At 36.3% G+C, this 27,590-nt stretch overlaps 1 protein-coding gene across 1 annotated transcript in view; it reads left to right on the forward strand.

Annotated features, from left to right (window-relative positions):
- IL1RAPL1 (interleukin 1 receptor accessory protein like 1) overlaps positions 1-27,590 on the forward strand; it is a gene marked incomplete at both ends in the record, with an annotated part of 1,136,662 nt that overhangs the window by 1,100,732 nt on the left and 8,340 nt on the right. The window contains one exon of the mRNA XM_082681170.1: positions 19,479-19,622. Coding sequence (XP_082537296.1) covers positions 19,479-19,622 — 144 coding nt within the window. The remainder of the gene's footprint in view (positions 1-19,478; positions 19,623-27,590) is intronic.

Below are 27,590 nucleotides of genomic sequence, written 5' to 3' on the forward strand. Positions count from 1 at the left end.
TCCTCGGAATATCTTTAGTAATGTAATTAACATGTACATCATTTAGGACGCATTGTTTTAAAGCCAGATGAATTTAGACCCAGTGGAGTCCTTATCCCTTCTTATAATGAATCATTTTTGTACTCTGTGCCCCTATCCTTGTTGGTATTTACCTAGTGCATTTATTTGCTGAGAGATACAGTAAAACTATAGAACTGTTTAAAGCTCTCTCGGGGCTCATCCTTTGACATCTTCGACCATTGATTTCAGAATATGGAAAAGCCAAACTTTGCCCAGACATCAAAACCTCCTACATCTCTTTATGGCTGCATCTCCCTAAAAAGACCATGACCCATTAAAAACTGAGTAGACATCCACAGAAGAGTCACTTTTACTGAGTCGTTACTGTGGGGGAGGAAAAATCATTTTCCCTCTACCTTTCTAGGTTCTTGGCTGAGACACACCGTGTAATAAAAGATAGATTAACAGGAGAAAAACAAACATAAATTTAATAGCATATATTCCTCCTGTATACGTGGGAGAACCCAGGAAAGCTGAGTAACTCCCTGAAGTGGCCCAAGCCAGCACCTTAATTACCATCTCCAGCTAAAGACAAAACAAGGTGTTGGGGAGCAGGGAGGTGGCCAGGAAAAGCACAGTAACCATGGGCATGGTTGTTCTGCAGATTTAATTCTCTGCCTTCTCCACTGATGAGTTTCTGGAGATTCAGAGTCATCCTCTCCCTGGTACAGCAAGGGAAACACCCTTACAAATGAGGATTTCTTTTATAAATGTAAATATCTCTTACAAAGAGTAACTTCTACTCAGTTTTTAGAGCTTCTCCTGTGTCTGCTGTCTCTTAAAAATAATCAGCCTTAAATAATGTTTATATCAAAGAGGCATATTTTCGGAGGGTATATTCTGTCCCTCTTCTTTGCTTGTGCAATGCCAAAATATTAAAGAACTTTAGTTATGTTGCTGCAGCATCTCCAAATCAGAGCCATCAGGTTTAACAAATTCTCTCTTTGGATAAGATCTGACATTTTGAAGTCAAAGTTTTATTCTATCCTGTAACATTTTTCTTGCTTCTCTGCTCCTCAGTTATGTAAGACATTTAATCTGACCTCAATTCTTTTTTTTTTCTTGGCAACTAACACCAAAACAAATAAACAAATAAAAACCACGTTGGAGGCTATTATGGATGCCAAGAGCACAAATTGTCTGGTACTAGTGATTTTGTACCTTTGAGTTTCTTGATATGGACATTGCAACAAGATTATTTGACTGCCACCAAAATTACAGGCATGAAAACTAAACTTTTGAGCTATTTCCTCAGATATAGAATATATGATTTAAGTGAGGTTAACTCCAAGTTATTTTTGCCTCAACAGTGGAATATCTTTTCAAAGGTCTGTTGATCCCAGTTTTTCTTGATCAGCTACAGCATGGATATTTGTAACTTAGCATAGTTTTGCCTTTCAGTCCTTTTGGTTATTGTTTTCCTAAGTGTGAATTGGAATATCCAAGCAGCATCTTTGTTAGGAAAGAAAAGGACCACTCTTAGCTGATGATTAGCTTATTTCTCAATTAATAAGTAACAAGGGAATGATCCAGGACCACACCCATATTGAGAGCCGAGAATGATAAGCCCTTCAGTTTTTATCATTCCTGTTAACCATGTGGGCCAGAGCTCTTAGTATTTAATTTATATATGGGCATAGTCATTGGAAGTCCTTTATTTTGTTTGTTTTCCTAACTAAATGTTAAATTCTTAATAAAGATCTTTAACTTGTACTTCTCTCTTATATCTTTAACTTGTACATCATCACATAAATGTGATGTACGGGATGGTTAAAGTTCAGTAAGGAATCTCCAGATTGAACTTTTAAATGCCCCCGAGGCGAGGAAGGCAAGCCAAACACTCGCCATCATGCTTGCCTGTAATACCTGTAGCTTTGGGTGAATTCCTCACTTTCTGAGGTCCCCCAAATATCCTGAGGTTCCTGCACCTGCCAGGAAGTGACCTGCCTTACTCCCCTGGTAAGGCTGCCGGGAACCCTGTAAGCAAGGTGCCAGGCTGTTTTTCCAAAGGGCCTTATTGGCTCCATAAAGTCAACCTTAGTTCCTTAAAGCTGTCTGGTCATATCTGAGTCTATGCATGTCTCTCTCAAATAAGACATTCCAGTGAAAACCTTGGTAATATAACAAATTTCCAATTGTGTCCTGTTCCAAGGAGAACAGATTCTTATTGAACTTACGTAAATATAACTAGAATGCCCTGAAAATAAGAGTATTCACCATGAGTTTCTGAATTCTGGAGGGATCAGGTAGGGAGAAAAATATAAATGTTTCAATTCTGCTTATAAAGATATAACTTACCAAATTGCTGTTAAGTCATAGTGTAAGATTAAAGGTTTTCTTATATCTGAAAAACAAAGATTAAAAATGTAGTTATAGTTCAGACAAAAAAGTCAAAATTATAATCATATTCATCAATTTATTCAGTCCCATGTGATTAATTCTTGTTGCTCTTATCTTTTGTTAGCAGTTTTGTGAAGCCATCAGTTTTTTGATTAGAGTTCTATAATTTCTTACCCAATTCAGTGGTATCATCTGAAAGTTATCAGAAGGATACATTGTCAAAAAGTCCTTTCTATGGATCTTGAAGATGAAGTTTTTGTTTTGTTTGCAAAAGCATCAGAGTAAAACAATAATTGTCAATAAATGACAAAAGTCTTAAAATGGCATGGTTAAAGATCTGATTCACTGTAGTGCAATTGAAAAGGAAATTTGATTATTTCTGTGACATAAAGTTTTAAGATAATAACTAGAATTATGGCTAATAACGTTGTACCAGGAAATATCTGAATTTTATGAATTTTATATAATTTCTAGAACATTTATATTAATAACATTTACCCAAATAATATAACCTAAGAACATTTATCATCACTTATTTGACAATGCTTCCCATATCATTTAGCATACCCAATAAGCCTAATTAGTTTAATATCTCTCTTTTATAAGGAGAGAAAGCAAATATTTTGAGGTATTCCAGGGGCCTTTTGGAAAACCCCCAAATTATTTCCAGGTCAATAAGACTTCATCAGAATTTTACTTGTGGGAAGTTTGTCAAAAATATCAAAAAATTTTAAAACACTTGTCAAATAGGATCCTAGGTCACTATGAAACAATACTTAGTTATTCACTTAATCAGAATGACAAAGACTTCACAGGCAAATACAGAAAGTTAAATAGTTGTAAAACAACTTAGCTCTTATAATATTTGAAGAGACTCGGGTTTCTTTCCTAAATAGTCAGAGACCTGATAAAGATAAAACATAGAATTTTTGTTTTTCTAGACAGATGCCATTAATGATAAAGAAAATATTTGTTTACAATTGCTTATTAAGAGCAGACCAATGATCTAAAAAAAAACCTTTGTGCTTTTAACAGAAAGCAAAACCAAATTCTAATTTTGTACAAGTGTACCTTTGATACTGAAATTTATTCACATAATTAAATTTATCCCCATCTTAGCCAGCTTGATCACACATAAAATTTCTTTCCCAAGATCCCTTTTTCACAAAACTTCTACAACTTTCTATGGCCACTTTAATTTGCCCCTTTTTCTCTTTCCCAGTTTGAAATAATCAGCTCTAGGACAAAAATCACTTTTATTTCTCTCAACAAAAATGCACCTCCATTATCTCATGCCTTTTCTTACCCAAAAATACATTTTACTTCCCTTGCATACAGAATTGTTTCCCTTATTATCTCTAGTATCCTTAATCACATGTAATAATTAGAAACCTTAATTTCTAGCGAAAACAAAGAAATAATTGTGAACTACATTAGCATTTTGTGGTGTGGAAAATTTATAAATACACTTTTTAAAAAATTTCAGCTCTTTTAATTTTTTATTGAAGTATAGTTGATTTACAATATTGTGCCTATAAATACCTTTTATAATTTCTAGAAATATATGCCCTTTTAAATAGTGCAATCTTTCAATGTGGCACAAGACATGGTTACTAAAAGACTGAAATTCATCTTTAGTTTCTCCGCAATAGGAAGTCAAAAGTAGATAAGACTATGTCCAATAATTAATGTTTTATTATTTTATCTTATTTGGAAATGATCTAGATATTTAATGAATTTCCATCATTTAATTTGATCTAGCAAAACCCTAAGGGTGTTAAGTTACCAGAAAGATTTGGGGAACTATTTAAGTAAACAATCATCGTTTTAGAAAGTTCACCTGAAAACTCTTATCTCATTTACATCTATTTAATACATTTGTTTTTAATAATCGCACTTAGATTACCCCTGAAGATTTTATGAGACATTAAAGCAGTTAACCATCTTAAGTTATTTTTCTTGTTGACAAATTTTGTAGCAGAGATAACATGAACTTATTTGACTTTTAGTAAACCTAGGTAGAATAAAAGTATTGTACTGAATGCTGATAACTCTAAAGGTACACCTGTTTTAATTAAACCAGTAAGTTTAAATTTGCTTTTATTGACTAAAGATTAATCATAGATCACATGAAGTTAAAAAACATTTGCGTTAGTTCCTGTGACATTTAGAAATAATTTATGTAAGCATTTACTTTAAGCTGAGTAAATAGAGCTCTTTTACAAATTAATTATGGCATGACCATCTAGAGATCTAAAAATAACCCTATCTGTAATGTACACACCAGAGAGAATATTCCCACTGGTCCTAAAGGCAAGCTGGGTCTACCTCACCACACCCTTGCCCACGATCTTTGCAGATATCTCTGGTGATAGCTCTATTCTGGGAACAGGTCCTTTATTTAAATTATTTTAGGCAACTAAGACAGATGTAAAAAGAAAAACTTCCTGAATTTCTATTTCTTAAAAATAACCAGACTAGGGCCTCCCTGGTGGCGCAGTGGTTGGGAGTCCGCCTGCCGATGCAGGGGACACGGGTTCGTGCCCCGTTCTGGGAGGATCCCGCGTGGCGCGGGGCGGCTGGGCCCGTGAGCCGTGGCCTCTGACTGCACGTCCGGAGCCTGTGCTCCGCAACGGGAGAGACCACAGCAGGGAGAGGCCCGCGTACCGGAAAAAATAAAAAATAACCAGACTAAGTTGATCCTCATACCAAAGAGACACATTTTGGGGTGGCAAAATTTGCTCCCCTACACCACTCTTGGAAAGTCAACCCAAAGTCCCTAGAGCAGTGCTTTACCATCTTCTGTTGTGGTTGTTATCGCAATCTTTACAGTACACAGAAATCACCTAGGAAGTTTGTTAAAAAGTGATTCAAAATCACTCATCTGGGACTTCCCTTGTTGTCCAGCGGTTAAGATTCTGCACTTCCACTGCAGCGGGCATGGGTTCGATCCCTGGTTGGGGAAGTAAGATCCCACATGTCGCGTGGTGCAGCAAAAAAATCATTAGTTTGAGGTGAACTCCAGATTTGAATTTCAAACAAGTTTCTTGATGCTGCTGGTCTGTGGACCACAGTTGGCATACCAAGGTCTTTGCCTAGGCAATAGGTACTCTAATAAACTTGGTAGAATCTAACAGGTGAAAAGCAACTAGCTCTCTTGAGTTCACTGTTGCCATCACAGAGGAATGAAATAGGGGTATAGCCAGTCACTGGGACTAATTCTAACTAATTGCCTCATTCTTTTTACGTGGTCAACACCTTTGAATCTGTTTGAACGTTTGTACATTGCCCTCACATCTAGTCTTAATGAGGTTACTTGCCTCATGTATTCAATGAAATTGTGCTTTATAGAACACATTTGCTACTCAGAGAGATGTCTGAAAGAGCACTGTCTTCAAGTATTAAATAATTAACCTCTTAAATGAAGAGGGCCTTCATTGTTGGACACAGTTCCTCCATATCCCTTTTTAAAAAGGAAATCCACTTAGGGATGTCTCAACAACCTATATATGGATATATACATATATTTCAATCTATGCAAATAGGCTGTATACAGTGTTCAGCCTGTGCAAATAGCAGTTCCCAAGGAGGAACAAGATATATGATGGGCAGTAAGTACTGCTAATTTCCTGGGTTTTTTTTGTTTGTTTGTTTGTTTGTTTTGGTTTTTTTGCGGTACGCGGGCCTCTCACAGTTGTGGCCTCTCCCGTTGCGGAGCACAGGCTCCGGACGCGCAGGCTCAGCGGCCATGGCTCACGGGCCCAGCCGCTGCGCGGCATGTGGGATCTTCCCGGACTGGGGCACGAACCCGTGTCCCCTGCATCGGCAGGCGGACTCTCAACCACTGCACCACCAGGGAAGCCCTAATTTCCTGTTTTAAACACTTGTATTCAGCTAAATTTCAATTATGTGTAGTAAGGAAGGGCAGACAGTGTGAAGATTGAACCTCCACATATTATTGGTCAATGATATGATCGCAAAACAGGCAAAGAAAAAAATAACACAGTAACAGAACCTGGATAAACAGTTTCTTTGTGTTCAGAAGTTCAAATCATTTTTTACAGGCGTCTTTCTAGCATCTAAAGAGGTTATAAAAACACAAGTAAACCTACAGTGAGAGCAGAGGGAATTCACTGGAACTCAGATCTTTGTCTTGGAAAGTAACACACAGGCACTTTAGAAAATAATAATTCAGTTTAAGATATTTGCAAGAAGCCTACAGATATCATTGAGCACGCACATAGCACAATTCCACATATGTGATCAGAGATCACAAGCAGAATAGCATATCCATGGCCACTACCCACCAACACACCATTCACTTTTACTTCTCAGAACTACCTTAATATTCTCATTATTTCTGGGTCAGGACAACCTATTGACTGACAATTCTTCATATCCTGCTCAAAGTCTCACTTCACTGCTGGTTAAAGATGATTCATATAATGCTGTTGTATGAGAAAGCAATAAATCATTCCCATTCACTAAAGATGAATTAAGTTCCAGCCCTGGGCAAGGCACTGGGTTAGTTGTCCTCAGTAGTTGAGTCACTGCTGCCAGCGGGATGTCTATCACCGTCCTGGGGCATGAAAGCAACATTGTTGGGGAGAGGAAGATGGCTGTGCATTTTTATGGCTGTGAATTCCTGCACTCGGTTGAGAAATGGCACAACTGGGTCAAAAATGCAAGGTATAACTTTTAATAAGCAGTTCCCTGTATATCGAACTTTGACAACCAGGTCAGTAAAGTGAGAAGTTAGACGTGACACATAAAAAAATGCTAACTACTCTCTCAGGTCATATAGTAGGAAAAAACGTGTTGATTTCCAATAAATTTCCATGGTAACTTGTATTAGATTTTAGTGCTGAGAATTACATTTGCCATCTGTAAGAAATATGTTAGCTATTAGTCTCTATTTTTAGGGCACATATACTATTTTTAGCATGTGTTCTATGAAGGATGATATATCTGGAGGTAGATTTCTCTAAATTAAAGATGGACATTTAAATGCTATTAAAATAGATTTTGTTTGTACTTCACAAAAAGAAATCCAGTGGTATATTTAAGAAAGCACAAAAAGGTCATTTTAAAGGTCACCCAGGAATCATTACCATGAATTAGAATTTGATATGAATGAGGATTGACTGAAAAATTGTGAACAGGGATGAAGAAATGGACAGTTACTTGAGAGTGTTTGTATTTGACTCTTCACTTGTGTGTGACCTAAAGCAAGTCTCTTTATGTCATTGTTCTTCATTTTTATCATTTGTTAACTAATTGTCCTTAAGCCACAGTGCAGTAATCTTGTAAGACCATATTAAACTCCGGGTGACTAATAGTATCTATTAGCCCATTCATCAGATTTTATAGGTTCTCAGAGTTTTGAGTCATTGTACCTCATTTTGCAAATCTTGAAAGTGAAATGAAAGAGTTGTTCTTCCCAGGAATTTTCTTATAGTTTTAAGTGTTTGTAAAGTTGACTCAGATCTTTAGATAAGTTCCTGTAACTGCAGAATAGAAATTATAATTCCTTAAGGTATGCTATGGCAAATCAAAGTACTGACTGGTAATGGTTACCAAATTCATGGAAACTAAAATGGAAGAGGCCATTATCAAAAGCTAAAGAATGATACTTAAATTGCCTGACTTAGATCAGTTTGGAATTCTAATTCTAGTATGAAATATAAAGTGAATATAACTTGAAAACTCATTTATACTACTTCACCATTTCAAGGTAATGACTCACAACTGCTTGGGTGCATTTCTAATTCTCCCCAAGTGAACAAATGCATCTATATTATTTAACTATATCACTATCGAAAGTAGCTAAAAGGAATACATTAAAGATGTCACAACAGAATTCCGTATTGGCCATCATCTTGTGCAGATTAATGTCAGTGGCAACTCAGTAGTCCCGTAAAAGTTGATAATATTAAAAAATATATTTTCAACTTGCCACGTGGCATGTGGGGTCTTAGATCCCTGACCAGGGATCAAACCCGCACCCCCTACAGTAAAAGCACGGAATCTTAACCACTGGTCTGCCAGGAAAGTCTGTCAACTTTTAACTGTTCTCAGACCAGTTTAGCTTCCTTGTCTGTAAAACAATGCAATTAGACTAAATGAAATTTGAAATTTGAAATCCATATTTTCTCTAAAGTGGGATTATGATTTTTTAAAAATATTTATTTATTTTTGGCTGTGTTGGGTCTTCGTTTCTGTGCGAGGGATTTCTCTAGTTGCAGCAGGCGGGGGCCACTCTTCATCGCAGCGTGCGGGCCTCTCACTACCGTGGCCTCTCTTGTTACGGAGCACAGGCTCCAGGCGCACAGGCTCAGTAGTTGTGGCTCACGGGCCTAGTTGCTCCGTGGCAAGTGGGATCCTCCCAGACCGGGGCACGAACCCACGTCCCCTGCATCGGCAGGCAGACTCTCAACCACTGCGCCACCAGGGAAGCCCTCACCAAGATTTTGAATGAAACTTGTCTCATGAGAGAAACAGCTTTTGCTGAACACGTTTTATCCTAATGCTCTCAATAATTATGAAATAAGTTAAAATCTTAAGGGAAGAAAATTATAATAATAACATAAAATTCTAAAGTTTATCAAAGCATCCCATTCTGTATATTGCAATAACTCCGTTTTTACATGTGTAAAATATTTTATAAATCGATTTTTAACAACTGAATATACTGACTATACTACAGATCATCATACGATTTTTTTTAGAAGTGTTCAGTGTTTCTGTCGAGAGCATGGTTCCTTCTATTGGTTATCTAAGCAGTCCAGATGTTCTGGGTTCTTTGGCCAGTCCAAAGCATTCCCAGTGGAAGACCAAATTCTTTTAACTGTGACTACATATCCTCTGGTGGAGGATTGCTTTTAGGATAAACACTGCAGCCCTTAACAAAAAGGAGTAAAATGGCAATGCCACCTTCCCTCTGACAATTTTCTCTCCAGAGGCGTTTTGTAACATTCCATCTGTGACTGTCTATTTGTATGACATGTTGAAAAGGAAATTCCTAGTAGAGGTAAAACAAATACTTTTTCTTCTAAGAGGTTTTCTTTTAGTCATCAGTGAGGTTTGACACCTTGATATACAATGGCCCTGTCTTCCAAGCTGGTCACTCGAGGCCCATTTAGTTGTTTATTATAGCAGTATCTTTCTTTGTCTGGCTTCTCCCCATCATGCTAAGTTGTACGAGATCTAAGATGACGGAGGCCCCATCTGAATACTTTGTATGTGTCTGTGTGTGCAAAAACCTAATAGTCTGTGTACAGACCACATTATGGTCTTTGGATAGACCTATTTCAAACATTGCTTTCAGAATCCAAAGGGGAAATGTTTTCAGAGATAAAGGTCTGTCTGTTAGTAATACCATATGGTACATTTTGAAAATATATGTCAGTTTTCCACTAGGGAGAATCATTGTCCTATTTTTCTGACCTAATTTTAAGAAACCTGACTTAATTGATACCATGAATCCTTCAAACAAATATTTATTTTCAAGGTGCATGCTAGCTGCTTGGAAAAGGAAAAAAAAAAGATAAATATATTCTAGCTGAGAAATCAGAGCATGAATTTGCCTACCATCACCCATCACACCATCCACTTGCTTTCCCCGTACTCCACACCAAACTACTTGCCAAACTCCTTTGCAGCCACTGTCCTGTACTGTGCCACATAGTGTCTGATCCCTATCTCTAAGATCCCCCAACAGAAACACAAATACACACACAAACACCCTGAGTGAGTTGCTCACCCGGTCCTTGGTTATTATTCTTATAGTAGAGCATTTTTTACACCCATATAAAAAGCCTAGCAGAGTGACACTTAGGCGCACAATAAATATTAGCTCTTATTATTTTGTTTTTAAATATTTCCTTGCATGCCTGACTCTACAACTACACATAAGCTCCTTTAAGGCAAGGAGCATATTCCATCCATCATTTTATCACTAGAACCCAAAGCACTACACCTGGTACATTTAACGCACTTACAAAACAAAAAGAAAGTGAATGAGTGAGTGAAAAGACAAAAATGAGTAATAATATCAAAGATGTAAAACAATACTTTCCTCATTCTTTAAGTCTATAAAGATTATGTATGTTGTCATTGGATTTATGGATGAAAGAATCCTTTTTAAATCTGTACTGTGAAGTTGACCACTTTTCTATAAAATGAAGTTTTATCATCAAACTAATAGCCTGTGTATTAATAATTATACCCCATCAGTTGCTTGAACTTCATGACACATTGTCTGGAAAAATGGCTCACAGAGATATTCTTGTCATTTTAGAGTGGGAATGCACAAAAATCTAACTTTTCATTAGAAAAGTACATTTGTTCTTATGCAGTCATCCATTTATTCAAATATTCATTGAGCTCCTACTATGTGTCGGATAGTTTTCAAGGCACTTGAGAGAGAATCAGTTAAAAAATATGAACAAAATAGACAAAAAAAACTTGCCCTGATGGAATTTAAGTTCCAGTGGGAGGAGATAGACAATAGATAATAAATATATTAATAAGAAAATTAAATACTATGTTCTATAATGATAAATTCTATAGTGAAAAATAGAGAAAGGAAAGTGGATACAGCCACAGGTTAGTGACTTGGAATGAGTGGTCAGTGGACCGAGTTGCAAAAGTGTTCTATGAACAAAGACTTGAAGAAGCAAAGTGGGAGGCCCTAAGGTAAAGCAATTGTTTATCATGTAAAACCATGAACAACACTTAGTGGTATAATACAGTATGATAAGTCATCAAAAAAGCTACAGAAAATACAGGTTCTAAGGAGACAAATTGCTTTTAGTTGGAAAAGCTTCACTGAAAGTACAGATCTTAGCCTTGCCTTGCAGGATTGGTAGGGTTTTGATAAATGGAAAGAAATTCTAGGTTGGTACAGAATTGGGAAAACATATGTCAAATTCAATTCACATTGGAGGGATAATTCCTGCTGGAGGTTAATCAGCTGCTTCAATTAAAGGAGTGAAGGACCTTGAATGCCAACACAAGGGGTTTGGACTTTTTCCCGTGAGCAATGTAAATCAGCTAACAATTACTGAAGAAAATTCCAAGATGAGGACATGTTTTTGGAAGATTAAACTGAAGGCTTTGCAAAGATTATAATAGAATAGTTGTGAATAACTTTAATCCAAAATAATCAACCCAAAATATTCTCAAATTACAATAACACTTGCAATATTGTGATCTTACCGTAATTTCCATATAGCCTCTCCAACTAGATTCACCAGTTATTAACATTTGCCACATTTGCCTTATCTCTCTTCATCTAGTTAGGTAAATAAAAAGATAGAGCTACACTATGTATACAAACACATATTATTGCTGAACCACATGAGAGTAAATTGCAGACATCATGACTAGATTCTTCAACATGAATCTTCCTAAAAACAAGGATATTTTCTGATAAGACCAGAGTATATTTATCAAATTTAGGAGAATTGAAAATGATAGAATGCTATTCACTAATACGTAGTCTATATTCATATTTCAAAGGGTATTCCCATAATATCCTTTTACCACATTTTCCATCCAGAATTATGCAATCCATTTAGTTTTCAAGTCTTTTTAGTCTCTTTTAATCTGGGATTGTTCCTCAACCTTTCTTTGTCTTTCATGGCATTGACATTTTCAAAGAATAGAAACCAGATTTTATTTTTTACTCCTTTTTAGGATATTTACTTATATGTGGCTGGAATACTGCATAGATGATATTATACCTTCTTAATGCATTACATCAGGAAGTACACGATGTCAATTTGTCCCATTACTGGTAATGCTAATTTTGGTCACTTCCTTAAGATTTCTCCCTTAATCATTAATAAATAATCAGTAGGGAGGTACTTTAAGACAGTAGGAATATCCTACCTCATCAATCTTTCACCCATTAACTTTAGCCTCTGTTGATAATTCTTGCCTGAGTCAATTATTATTAGGATGGTGGAAAAATGGTGATTTCTAACTCTATTATTCCTTCTATATTTGCCAGTTGGCATTCTGCCCTAAAGGAGAGCTTTCCTTTTTATTAATTTGTTTATAATTAATATAAACTCATGGATTCATGTTTTATTTGATTACTGTCATTATTTTAAATTGTCTTTTAATACATGCCACTTGGGACTTCCCTGGTGGCACAGTGGTTAAGACTCCACGCTCCCAACGCAGGGGGCCCAGTTTCGATCCCTGGTCAGGGAACTAGATCCCACATGCATGCCACAACTAAGAGTTCGCATGCCACAACTAAGTATCCCATGTGCCACAACTAGGAGCCCACGTGCCACAACTAGGGAGCCCCCGTGCCACAACTAAGGAGCCAGCGAGCCGCAACTAAGGAGCTCACCTGCCCCAACTAAGACCCAGTGCAGCCAAATAAAAAAAAAAAAACATACCACTTATGAATATTCCCTACTTCATAGAAAAAAATATAAAACAAAACTTAGCACCCTTCCTATCTGGTGGGGGAGAGAAAAAAGACATTCCAAGGGTAGGCTCTAGCTAACTGTATAAGGAATGATGCATTTTTTCCATCTAGTCTTTCATTTAATTTTTTGTTTTAATAGTTTATTAATGTGTAACATTTTAGATCCAAGGGCTTATGGGAGCTTAGTCTAACTAGGCCCTAATCATGGGTCCCCGCCAATACCATATTTGCATTCTTTTATTCTTTTTTGAATTTTATTTTATTTATTTTTTATACAGCAGTTTCTTATTAGTAATCCATTTTATACATATTAGTGTATATATGTCAATCCCAATTTCCCAATTCATCACACCACCACCACCCCCCTCTGCCACTTTTGCCCCTTGGTGTCCATACATTTGTTCTATACATCTGTGTCTCAGTTTCTGCCCTGCAAACCGGGTCATCTGTACCATTTTTCTAGGTTCCACATATATGCGTTAATATATGATATTTGTTTTTCTCTTTCTGACTTACTTCACTCTGTATGACAGTCTCTAGCTTCATCCACCATATTTGCATTCTTAATTGACAGTAAGTTAAAGTTAATTTGATACTTTGGCTGAAAACCTCTTTCCAAAACTGCAAAATATACTACTTGGAAGGTAACCTTTTGCCCAAATGTTTGGTTGCACAGATCACATTGTTAAATTCAGAGACCACTTTCATTTATTATTATTATTATTATTATTATTATTATTATGTATACCTTTCCTTGTTCCAAAAAGCACTTTTGCAAGAGCAAAACTACTATCTTTACATACCAGTTTATACTTTCTGAAAACATTTTCTTGCTATTATGTGAATAGCAATTCAGCTTCTTAATGTGTTACCAAAAAAAAACATTATAACAGCTTCTAAATTGCATTGATGTATTGTAGAATTGAGTTGAATATCTTTGTAGGCTGAGCATAATTATCCTCCTGCCAGGAACAAATAAGTTATACTGCTCCAGAGAAAAAAATATGCATATGAATTTATGTGGATGGATAAATCCTTATAAAGTTTAGCTCTTTATAACACAGTGAAAGAAGAAGAAATGTACTTGGTGACGCTAATGAATAAACTGGGATCATTATATTATCTATCATGCATTTCCCCCACAAACTTGCATTTTACTGCATATAAATCAGGGCAGAGCATTTCAAAGGACTTTATATAACGAATGAGGCAATTTTAGGATAAACTATATAAGAATAAGCCACCTAAAGTCTTCAGTTATACTTTAAACAAGATTATATATATAAATATAGACAGAGATACAAAATGAATACTCCAAGTGAAGAGTTCAAAATTACATATAGGGATTTCCCTGGTGGTCCAGCGGTTAAGTCTCCACGCTCCCAATGCAGGGGGACCAGGTTTGATCCCTGGTCAGGGACCTAGATCCCACGTGCCACAACTAAAAGATTCTGCCTGCCGCAACTAAGACCTGGTGCAGCCAAATAAATAAATAAATAAATATATTTTTTTTTAATTAAAAAAACACAATTACATATAAACTTTGATTTAACTCTGTTAACATCTTTACCTCTTTAAAGATACCTAGCAGAAAAAGTTTGCAAACAACACTAAATACAAGCCAATTTAAAAAAATAGGATTCCAAACTATACTAGGTAATTGCAGCAAGATTAGTGTAAACCAAATGTGTTTATTATTTGCAGTGTAATCCAATATACTAGGGGATGGCATGCGCTTTATTTTAATTAGCTGTTTCTTTTAAAGGGTTGCTTGGTCCAGCTGTCTTGATAAGAAAAAATTGTAGTCATTGCTCAAAATGCTTGTAGCAAATCTAGTTTTAAATTGAAGCAATTTATTCCGAAAGCAGTCTACTACTGCAGCAATAATCAATGTGTTTTCCCTTAGCCCATACTGGAGCTTTCCACAGACTATTGTTAATTGCCTGTAACTAAATGACTGCTTGTGCCCTTAAATGTAACTCTTTGGCACTTGTTCATTTGTTGTGTTTAACAAATGCCGGTTTCCCTTAGGTTTTGCCCAGCGATTTTGCTTTACAATTTTCAATATTCAGTCTCAGTCCCTTAAAGGGGGCAGAGTCTATCATTTTAACAAGATAGCACAAAGGCTAAACAGATTTTTAAAGGTTTGCACTTTCTCTTTCCATCCTCTGATGTTGAATTGTGCTGAAATGGAATCTTTATTTTTTAAATGCTGCCACTCCAGGCAGCTTGAACTTGAGCTGAAAAGCAGATCCCATTTCAAAAGGAAATGACATTTGCTGGGGCAACACCATTCACATTGTAATGTAAAGATAAAATACAGCAGTGTGCCCCAATCATTTCTTTTAACAGTAACAGAATTTAACCCCTAGTAATTTTGTCCTGACCTAATGTATAAGCAGTAATGGCTGGCACTCATATTAATGAATGTGTCCAGCTTGGAGCAAAAGAATGTGGAAACTGAATCTAATGCACCATTTTCTTTGGGAGAATTTACACATGCTATATAAACCAATGGAAAAATTTTCAATGGAAAAATTTTTAACCTGCACGCATTTATAATATGAAGGCAGGTGTATTAGTCTTTACGCTATAAAAATAACGTACTAACTGAGGAGCAAGCACTATTGTGTGGACTGTGGGGAAAGACACATTTCTTTTCCGACTTACAAGTTTGTTATAAGCACACCGTGCTTCTCCACGTAATACTATGGAGGTTTCTGGGGGAAATCCGAGATACTGTCAAGATCTCAGAATAAGTTAGCTCTTTGTAAATGCTGTTTCTTGGTCTAGTTTTGGGTGTCCCTAGTATTAAGAAAATGACTATCATATGGCTCAGAAGAATTTTTCTAGCGTTATTGCTCACACTCTAGGTATATGTAAGTTTTCATATGTTTGTACCTTAAAGGAGGTATTCATGTGACACAAGACCATTTCTGTAATTGCTAAGCCTCATCAACCCTGCTCTCTTTTTCTCATTACATTTTAGACAGTATTATTGGTTAGCCTAATAAATAGTGTATTCAAGGTAGTATATACAGTTTTTTGAGTGGCTCATGACATCTAGCAATGGGAATAATTCACATTTGGGCAACTACTTTTCTGAAAACAAAAAAGACTTAACTGTCATAAAATTTTTCTCTTACACATATTCAGTTTTTAGAAGTTAAAAAAAATGTGTGTAGAGACCAGTGTTACAAATAGCATTTGAAGAAAATGAGAATGCTGCTTACTGGATTAATAGAATTATATTTCAGGCATAGTTTTTGATTGTTCTAAAAGCTATTCAATGAGATACGGGTGTGTAAGGCATGCTAGATGCCCAGGCCCAGTGCCATGGTTCCAGAATCAAAGGATGTGCTTAGGGGCACCGTGAAAGAACCATTCTCTGCCTGGGCACTTATCTAGAGCAAAGCAGCTGTCCTGACTCGCAGCTTTCCTTACAGCTCCTTCCCACATAGCCCTTGGGTTAGAACTTACAATGACTCTTTTTTAAAAAAAAAATCAAATTTTTAAAGAATTGAAGTACAATTAACGTAAGATAAAACACGTAGATCGTAAGTGTTTAGGTCAATGAGTTTTGACAAAAGTATATATCAATACTTGTATCTACACCTGAAAAAAGACACAGAGGTTTTTTGTTGTTGTTGTTGTTGTTGTTGTTTTTTACCCCATTATGTTCCCTCTTTCCCCTTCCCAATAAAATTTCCCATCACCCATCCACAAAGCATCCATTTTGTGATTTCTATCCCTGAGGTTTATTTTGGCCTGCTCTTGGACTTCATTTAAATGGAATTATACGGAAGGTATTACTTTGTGTCTGGCCTTCTTCACCTAACATAATTTTGTGAGATTCATGCATGTTGCAGTAGTTCATTCTTTTTACTGCTGAGTATATTATATCACACGGTCACACACAGTTTGTTCATCATATCCTGTTAATGAACATTTAAGTTGTTTCCAGCTGTGGTTACTATGAATAAGACTACTCTGAACATTCTTGTACAAGTCTCCTTATAGACATCTGCTTATATTTCCTTTGGGTAAATACGTAGGAGTGTAACTGCTGTTCATAGGGTAGATTCATATTTAACTTTATTAGCGGCTACTCAAAATTTTCTAATATAGTAGTACCATTGGGCACTTCTGCTAGCAGTGTTTGAGAGTAGAAGTTAAGCATTCTCCATTATTTTTTTATTTCTTTTCTCACACAACAAATTTCAGAGTGATGAATTCCAAGTGTGTAATGCATTATATTAGAAAACAGAATGAATATTAAAAGGAGCCACAGTCCAATATATACACTACCAAATGTAAAATAACTAGCTAGTGGGAAGCAGCCACATAGCACGGGGAGATCAGCTCGGTGCTTCGTGACCACCTAGAGGGGTGGGATAGGGAGGGTGGGAGGGAGGGAGACACAAGAGGGAAGAGATATGGGAACATATGTATGTGTACAGCTGATTCACTTTGTTATAAAGCAGAAACTAACATACCATTGTAAAGCAATTATACTCCAATAAAAATGTTAAAAAAAAAAAGTAGCCATAGTCCAAATGCTTCTCTTTCCCATTATATCCAGTGTAATTTAAATCAGATTTTTTCTGGTATATAAATTAGCCTATGGGCATAAGTTAGAGTTTTATACAGGCTTCTATGTGTGGTGGAGTTTAACTGATATCCTGAGAGAACAAGACTCAGTGTACCCCACAGACTTACCTACCCACTAATCTTTTCTGTTCACATAGTAGTGGGAAAACATTATACTAAATTGGGTTTTGTATTTTATTCCTGGTACTTTTGTAGTACTCTCTTGTTGTAGTCCCTCACAAGATTCAGCAGATAAAGCTGTCTGATATTTACAAATAAAAATATATATAAATTTCCTTGAGGTACTTTTTAGTATTTCACACTTCGTATTAATTCACTTAGACTCTAAAAGATTTAATAACTCACTTTATTTTTTCTTTCTTAAATTCATAAATTCCGATCACTTTTTATAAGTTTTTCTTCTGTGTCCTATTTAATTTTAACAAGAGCAGAAAAATACACTTGATGAAACAGTAGTTTATATGTATTTTTTTTTATTAAACTGTTGAATTAGAAATGAAGGACTAGATAATGAGAACTATGGCTGAGGTTTTTTTTTTCTGTAATCATCACAGGAAAAGTGACATCACATGCAAGCACACACACACACAAACATGTCCTTGTGAGAAAATTATGGCCATACTTTTCAGATTATTAATCACTGATACTACATTGCACCCATGATGATTTCACCCTATTTGTAAGATCTCAGGAGTGATCTTGTAACCCAAGAGTACTTGTCACTGCAAAGCCATAGATTATTTTAAAGTTCTCAGTCTAAAACTACACTGACTATGTTACAAAATTAGATAACCCATTAGTGGATTGTAAATTACAGGATCAAAAATGCCATTATTTTAGAGCCATAATTTCAGGAATATTTATCTTTAATGGTAATTAAGGCAACTAGTATTTTTCAAGGTAGTTGTCAACTGCAGGGAACAATGGATACCCATCAATAACATTTGGACTATTATGATCAATGTCAACATGTATAAATAGGCAGTTAAAGTGAGTTTCAAAATCTGTGCATTCTGGCTTAATGTTTAAATATCAGTATCATTGAATTTGTTACAATGTTCATGAGCTCTAAAGGAGAAGAAAATAAGTGAATATTTTATCCCTTGAATTTTCTGATCATTTTTTATGCAATATAAACATTCAGTAGGAATAAGAGAACTTGTATACAGTGAATGGCAGGAAAATTCCTCTTTTGGGTAGAATGTAGTAACATACCAAGTAAAAGCGGAAAGAAAGGATAAGAAAAAAAAAATTTAAGTAGCTTAGTGAAAGGAAAATACTACCAACATAGTCTGGTGTGACATCCACTCGAGAGCCTATTTCTTAAGCCCAAGTTAGCACTCAGCCTCCGAGACCGTGGTCAGCCACATTGACACCACTCTATTCAGAAAAGCTACAGGACAAGTGTTATTGCTTCTGACGGGAGCCGGCAGACAGTATTCATTAGGTGGTCCACCCAACACTCTATGCGACAGTCCGCACTGCCCTTCAGGAACTGTGCTATTTGACTCCTCATCTCCTCTCAGCCCCAACTCCCAGGTGACAGCTCAGGTGGGAAGGATCAAGATTCATATTGGGTGAGTTCAGAAACCATCCTGGCTTAAAAGCTTCATACCACAGGAACCGATTTTTCTTTTATCAACTCCATGAGCATAGCTTGCAGGATTCCCACAAGGGTTGGGTTTATATGTAAGAGTTACTCGCACCCCAGCAAGCCCAAAATTATAGTTTCCAATCAGGTATTTATAATTCTCTCAGTCCAAATGCAATCTACCAATATAGGTTCATTTTTACCAGAAGCAATGTTTCTTAGAAACACAGCTACCACATACTACCTTATCTGGTTACCAAGGCAACAGCTAGAAAGTTATCAAAAGATCAAATTCTCAGGCAGAAAAGGAAGGGGTTGTGTTAATCCATTACCTGCATCTGATCTCATCCACAAAACTGTGAAATCAAGTTGAATTTATGATTTTGGATGTGAATATGGTATAATTCCCTCTTGTAATTTTTTTTTTAGAGCTGATGTATACAGTTGAACTTGCTGGAGGGCTTGGTGCTATCCTTCTGCTGCTTGTTTGTTTGGTGACCATCTACAAGTGTTACAAGATAGAAATCATGCTCTTCTATAGGAATCATTTTGGGGCTGAAGAGCTGGATGGAGGTAAGATGAGTTCCCTCTTTTAATGTTCTTTCTGAATATTCTGTTTCCTGCTTTTGTTTTTCTGAGGGGAAGAAAAGTTACCTGAATAACTATTTGCAGCAGCTCTTACAGTCTTTCAATGTTCAGTTTGTAAATTCATCTTTTATATGGAACTATATGTGTGATGCTTTGCAGCCAGTAGGTATTTTCCTCTGAAAATTGTAAAGCAATACCTACTCTTTTTAGAATGGTATTCCAAACAGCACTTGCGAATTACAAACACTGACTAGAGTGTTATCAGAGTGTTTATTTTCTCTCACCTTGTAATCAGTACTGAAAGTCCAGCTTTACTTCTATATAAGTAAGGAGTGTCTCTCTTTTTTTTTTTTTTTTTTTTGCGGTACGCGGGCCTCTCACTGTTGTGGCCTCTCCCGTTGCGGAGTGCAGGCTCAGCGGCCATGGCTTACGGTCCCAGCCGCTCCACGGCATGTGGAATCTTCCCGGACCAGGGCACGAACCCGTGTCCCCTGCATCGGCAGGTGGACTCTCAACCACTGCGCCACCAGGGAAGCCCAGGAGTGTCTCTTTTAATTGTGTTCCCTGGCCCAACAGTTTGAAGTGAATCTCAATTTGTTCCTTGTTTAGACTGGTCAGTTATAATAAACAGTACCAAATATTTTAGAAATCATCCAGCAGTCTTTTCAATCCTGTTTATTTAGCTATATTTAGACAGGCTAATTTTTATTCCAAGTGGGGACCAACAGATAGGAAAGTGTACAAGCAAGTTGTTTTCATAATAATAAATCTAATACTTTTACTTAAGTTGGATAAGTAAATATTGTTTTTGTAGAAATCATAAGTATTATTTGCCTCTGGTCAGTCATGAATATGTGTACAATCTAAGAAGAATTTGGAGTCCTTACAATTGAGTTCCATAAACCACCTATGAGAGGACTAAAGTTTTTTTTTTTTCCTTTTTTGGTCGTTTGAAAGTGAGTCATAATATAAGATAGACTTGCAATATAGGAAGCATATGTGAAGTGACAATAAATTGTACAGATGGTCAAAGTTTCTTGATCATTTTTGTAATCTCTTTTTATTGACTGTTCATTTTTCACTAATTGGTACAAAGGAAAATAAAGCAATTGCCCATGCTACCACATTTCCAGGGGCCTCTGGAATAAATGACATTTATTTGTCACTTTGTCAGACTTGTGAAGAAGAGCCATTTATTCAGCATCCCTAACACTCCTCTCTTTTTAACCTTCTCCCCTTCCCATCAGGGTGAAGTCTGTGCTGCAGCAAAGCTGTTTGTTTGTTGGGTTTTTTTTTTTATTTTAAAGTACTGATTAGCCTATTTATTCTTTGTTTCTAACTTTCTTGCCTGTTCATACAAATTATTGTTCAGTACTGCTTCAAAGAGAAATGAGAAAATTGCCAACGTCAGAGTCGTTGTTGAGTGAGAATCAAGCAAAGTGCTAGGCATTCTTAAAATCATTTTTGCTAAGCCTCAAAAAAAAATCTAAGGTCAATGTTATAATATCCATTTTACTGATAAAGCAACTGAGGCTTAAGTAAGCCTCAGTTAAGTGGTTAAGTAAGTGGTTAAGTAACTTACTAAAGAAGATAGCACTAGTATTATTGTAAGTGGCCAAGATGGGATTTGAATATAGGTCTATTTACAAAGCCTTTATTTTATTGGACACTGAGCCCCTATTGTTTTTAGCTTTTTAAAACTTTGGTGTGTTCAATATAACCTAAAGATCTGCTGTTGCTTGCACAGTTAGCATAGTAGAAGGTATTTGAAAAAGCAGATTACCTAAACAAGTCTCACTTTATCTATTTTGAACATATTTTGTGTTCTGAATGATATGAATGATTTCACCGAAACTATCAATTTCCAGTATAATTTGTTGTCGTGTTCTGAATGGTAGAATATTCTGAAGAGTTTAGTTGCCTCTAAACCTATGTCTCATCCCCTTAGATCCGGATCTACACATGCTATTATGGTTGAATAAACACCTACTCTTCCATTGTTGAAAAATTTCTCTGACATCATCAAATCCCCATTCTTCCTAGCTCTCCCACAAGTCCTTTCTTTTTCCAAAGAAGAGATAATTGTTAAGAGACCCCAAACTTTTCATATTCTTGACTTGGCTTCAAAAACTGTAATTTGAAAGTCAAAGTTGATCGGTCTTCTTTATTCTTGGCTACCATGTTATCTCCCCTGAAAAGGGAATACATAAAGTGCTCTTGGAAGGAAAGGCAAAGAGTGTGAAGAAAAAGAGGGAAAGAAAGTTTACCTCATATTTTGAAGTAATGTCAGAACTATGGTGATTGATAATAACAGATTCACTGACTATTTATTGACTATGTATTAAATGACAAGGGCTGTGTTGACTATTTTATTGATAGAGAGCTATACAACCAGGAAGACAGAGTTCAAACCCAGGTCTAAACGACTCCAAATCCCCCAAATTTCCATCACTGTATCAGACTAGGAGATGGACTGTTTGGCATCTAGACACATGGAGTCAGTTCCTTTCAAGTCATTGCAACAGGCATTACGTGACTGTATCAGTTCTATATCAAAAGGATTCTATTTTTCCAAGATGGAACATATTGATGCTTTGCTCTCTTAGTTTGTTCACATCACTCCTTGTTCCCCTCTACACAGCCTTGCATTTTATTGTTTCCCCTAGACTCAGGCCTTAGCACTTCTCTTCTAATTCTGCAGCACCACCTTTTTGGATCACATGTACAACCCTGTCTACACTTGCATTTGTGTACAAATGACTCCTAAATCTAAATGTCCTTCTCCCAGTTCTCTTGTTATCGTTTTTTCTCTGCTAACCTGTTGCTTTTCTCCACTATGATAGGTCCCAACCCCAGCTTTTGAGTCACGCACCCCCCACACTCATTTCTTATCATCCTCCATTTTACGTCTCAGTTCTTTGTATCATCCTCTACCTCATTTGCTTCACTTCCTCCTCATCTGCCATTTCCAATTAGTAATCATGGTCAGTTAATTGTACCTCCTGAAAATAGACTATTCCCTCAGTCTTCATTGCAAATGCCTTGTGCAAACCTCCTACACCACCTTCTTAGCCTTTTTCTGTTCCCCTCCATTTGATCCTCCACACTCAGCCAGACTTCTCTTTCTAAGTACAAATGTACTGTGATTCTCTGAAAAAAAAAAAAAAGAGCATGCCTCTATGTTGCCTGCCAGAGCAGAAAGTTTTCTTAGCTAAGAAAGCAACTGCTGTAACAGGGTGACCCAACTTACATTTATAGCCTGGCCACCCCCATGGAATCTGATCATGCATAGTTCCAGTTAAAAGGAGGTGCTGGTGTTTGGACAAACACAGCTATTGAGAATGGACCAAGACAATGCAGTTACACATAATTCTCAGGTCCCTTTGAGTAAATGAGGTAACCATAATGGTTAGGGGTAGGAGAAGGTAAAGTACTCCTCTACCACCTTGATTCCACAAAATGGTGAAAGAAAATTTGGACAAATTCTGCTGCATATACATTTATTAATAAACAATCATTTAACCTATCCTATAAACTTGAAGAAGTCCCAACTCTGTGTCATGTGAGTGTGTGTGTATCTGTGTGTGAGTTCCCAAAAAACCTTGCTCCTGAGGCAAATGTGACAATGCCAGTGGCAAGATTAGGCTAACCATCTAAAGACACCTAAGGATATTCTTCATTAACTGGGTAGTGATACAGAAAAATGTCATGCTGTTAAATGAAAAGTAGAAAACAAAAAGATTTGTATACTGTGATCATCAGCTTTGCACATCCCTATGTCTCCATGTAGATAAGAACTGAAGGATAATATTTAAACATGAAAACAGCATTGTAGGGTGTTATGATTCGAGATGTTTATACTTACATTTTTTCAAAAATTTCTCTAATATTTACCATCTTTTCTATTACATGTAACTTTTTACATTCTTTCTGAAATAAATTTGAACTTATGAAAAAAAATTCTTCATCAGGACACAGGACCATTTGGAATCAAGCCTGGAACAGTTTCCCTAAGGAGGCAGGCCACTGACCCCACTAGATACTTGAGGGGTGGGATGTGTCTCTAAATGATGTTATGTTATCCATATGTCTTTTTTTAATTGAAGAATAGTTGATTTACAATGTTGTGTTCGTTTCAGGTATAGAGCAAAGTGATTCAGTTATAAATAAATAAATAAATAAAATTCTTTTTCAGATTCTTTTCCCTTATAGGTTATTACAAAATATTGAGTATAGTTCCCTGTGCTACATAGTAAATCTGTGTTGTTTATTTATTTTATACATAGTAGTGTGTATATGTAAATCCCAAACTCCTAATTTATTCCTCCCCCCCTTTACTCTTTGGTAACCATAAGTTTGTTTTCTATGTCTGTGGCTCTATTTCTGTTTTGTAATTAAGTTCATTTGTATCATGTTTTTTAGCGGTATAAGCGGTATCATATGATATTTGTCTTTTTCTGTCTTACTTCATTTAGTATGTTAATCTCTAGGTCCTTCCATGTTGCTGCAAATGGCATTATTTCGTTCTTTTTATGGCTGAGTAATATTCCACTGTGTGTGTGTGTGTGTGTGTGTGTGTGTGTGTGTGTGTGCGCGCCACATCTTCCTTATCCATTTATCTGTCAATGGACATTTAGGTTGCTTCCATGTCTTGGCTATTGTAAATAGTGCTGCAATGGACATTGGGGTGCATGTATCTTTTTGAATTAGAGTTTTCTCTGGATATATGCCCAGGAGTGGGATTGCTGGATTATATGGCAACTCTATTTTTAGTTTTTTAAAGAACCTCCATAGTGTTCTCTATGTAGCTGTACTACATTCCCACCAACAGTGTAGGAGGGTTCCTTTTTCTCCACACCCTCTCTAGCATTTATTTGTAGAATTTTTAATGATGGCCATTCTGACAGATGGGAGGTGGTACCTCGTAGTTTTGGTTTGCATTTCTCTAATAATTAGTGATGTTGAGCACTTTTTCATGTGCCTTTTGGCCACCTGCATGTTGTCTTTGAAGAAATGTCTATTTACATCTTCTGCCCATTTTTTGATTGGGTTGTTTTTTTGATTATGAGCTGTTTGTATATTTTGGAAATTAATCCCTTGTCGGCTACATCATTTGCAAATATTTTCTCCCATTCTGTAGGTTGTCTTTTCGTTTTATTTATGATTTCCTTTACATATGTCTTGAGTAGCACTGATTTCAACATGGAGGGTCCATTTCCAAGATCTACTATATACTTGGTAAAAAGCCACTAATTTTAGCAATGAAACTTTATTTCTAACATCCATTGTGCTAATTAATGAAGCATCTACTTTTGATCAGAAATAAAGATAGTTGAAGTGTTTGTAGTGGCTCTAGAGTGTTGCCTTATTCTAATTAAATGCTAGCTGACCATCCTCATAAAGGCAACCTACTGTCTCTAGAGCTGAACATACACTAACATAATATCCTACCATCTTTGCTGGAATAATTACAAAAAAAAAATACAGTTATCACAACAACCAGAATCCTTTGCCCCTCCATACCTCTGACTGGGGTTTCCCTTCCACTTTTGTTTAAATGCTTGTATAAAGGTAGTCCTTCCTTCCTTCCTTCCTTCCTTTCTTCCTTCTTTCCTGTCTCTTCTCCCTCCCTTCTCTTTCTCTGTCTCATATACAATTCATATATCCCCCTAACTTACAAAGATTCCCCTCTTAATCCCAAGGTCTAGTTATTTTCTCCTTCATCTTTACTAAAATGGTACTTCAGGCACATCATTTTTGCAGCCCTTTTCACTTTGAGTAACGAGCACTTACTAGTGAATACTTACAACTTGTAGAGCATTGTGAATTCAAGATTCCTTATCACATTTATTTATTTATGGGAGCAGAAGGACCTCTTTTTTGAGTTCCTATGGATTCAAATAGTCCAGAAAAGTACCAAGTAGTAAAACATGTAAACTAGAACAATATTGTTAAATTTTCAAAGTGTAAAACTCAATCAGCTTTATTTTCGAGTATAATTGTCAGATGCCACCATGGCTGAATTGACATGAAAAGTGGAATTTATTAATACAATGACATTCAATAATCACAAAATCAAAATATTAATAATGCTTAATGTTTTGTTTTGTTTTGTTTTGTTTTGTTGGCGGTACGCGGGCCTCTCACTGCTGCGGCCTCTCCCGCCGCGGAGCACAGGCTCCGGACGTGCAGGCCCAGCGGCCACGGCTCATGGGCCCAGCCGCTCTGCGGCACGTGGGATCCTTCCGGACCGGGGCACGAACCCGCGTCCCCTGCACCGGCAGGCGGACTCTCAACCACTGCGCCACCAGGGAAGGCAATGCTTAATGTTTTTTATTCAAAGATCTATCATCTGTTTCTGCAGAGTTTTTAATTGAAAAATTATTAGTTGGAAATATAAAAAAGCATATGAAGGCAAATCTGAAATACAAGAAAGAAATGACTTAATTTTTTTAAAACTCTTATTTATTCAGATTATGTCAATGCTAGTTTTTAATGATCGCATAATTCTGTGCTAATATACTACATGCAAACATAGAAAATCGCCTTTAAAAATGAAATACACAGTTCATCATTGGGCCCTACCCGGGTCTCCTTTTGGTAATCCATTTGCTGAATAATGGCCTCTGTCACTAGTCAATTTCACATATGTGACTTATAAATATTTGAAAGTAAATTTTAAAAAAGAAGTGGCCACCTGCCAATAACGTCTGACAACCATTCAATAGGCGTTTAAAGGTTAAGAACTCCCAAAGACCTGAATGTCAATCCCAAGCCATTTATATTGTCAGTAAATCTCTTTCCTAGCCCACATCCAATATAGCCACCACCTTCATCTTGATAAGGGAGTCTTCAGTCTACATTTTCTTAAAAGCTCTATTGTTCTAAAAAATCCATGGATCCTTTGGCTTCTCAATCCTTTTGAAGAGAATTGACTAATATCCTCTCATATGTCAAAGAGGAAAATATTTATTTATCATTTTTCCAACCACTTTTTTTTATTCCTGTTACACAGTTCTATATTTTCCTTCTCTCTTCAAGATTTCTTAATAATATTTTTAATTCATATTTTTATTTCTTAACTCTCCAGAGTCTAAACGTTTTCCCCCTCAAATATATCTTTTTATAAAACATAGTAGTTCATTCGGTAAATTGAAGGAGAAAATTCTACTGGACTAATTGTTTGACTTAAAGTAACAAAGCAACTAATTAATTGGTTAGGTTTGGTGTTTTTGGTTTGTTTGTTTTTCTTTCTCCCCCCAGCTTTATTCAGATATCATTGACATGTAACATTGTGTAAGTTTAAGGTATACAGTGTGATGATTTGATACACATATATATTGTGAAATGATTGCCACAATAATGTTACTTAACATATCCATCACCTCACATAATGATTTCTAAGATCTATTCTCTGCAACTCTCCAGTATATAATGCAGTATTGTTAACCATATTCACCAAGCTGTGTATGTATCCCTAGAAATTATTTTTCTCATAGCAGGAAGTTCATTTACTTTGACCAACATCTCCCCCTTTCCCCTGCCCCCAGCCCTTGACAACCACCATTCTACTCTCTGTTTCTATGAATTCAGCTTTTTCAGTTCCATATTGTAAGTGAGATCATGCAGTATTTGTCTTTCTCTGTCTGACTTGTTTCACTTAAGCGTAATGACCTCAAGGTCCATCTAAATAAAATGGAAGGTTTCCTTCATTTTTATGGCTGAATAATATTCTACTAAATAATATTCTACTGTGTGTGTATGTATTTTTATATATATGTATACACACACACACACATATACACATTTTCTTTATCCATTCATCTGTTGATGGACACTTAGGTGGTTTCCATGTCTTGGCTATTGTGAATAATTCTGCAGTGAACACTGGGGTACAGATATCTCTTTGAGAGAGTGGTTTCGTTTCCTTCGGATATATACCCAGAAGTGGGA

The sequence above is a fragment of the Grampus griseus genome (assembly GCF_964374135.1).
Source record: "Grampus griseus genome assembly, chromosome: X".
Lineage (NCBI taxonomy): Eukaryota > Metazoa > Chordata > Mammalia > Artiodactyla > Delphinidae > Grampus > Grampus griseus.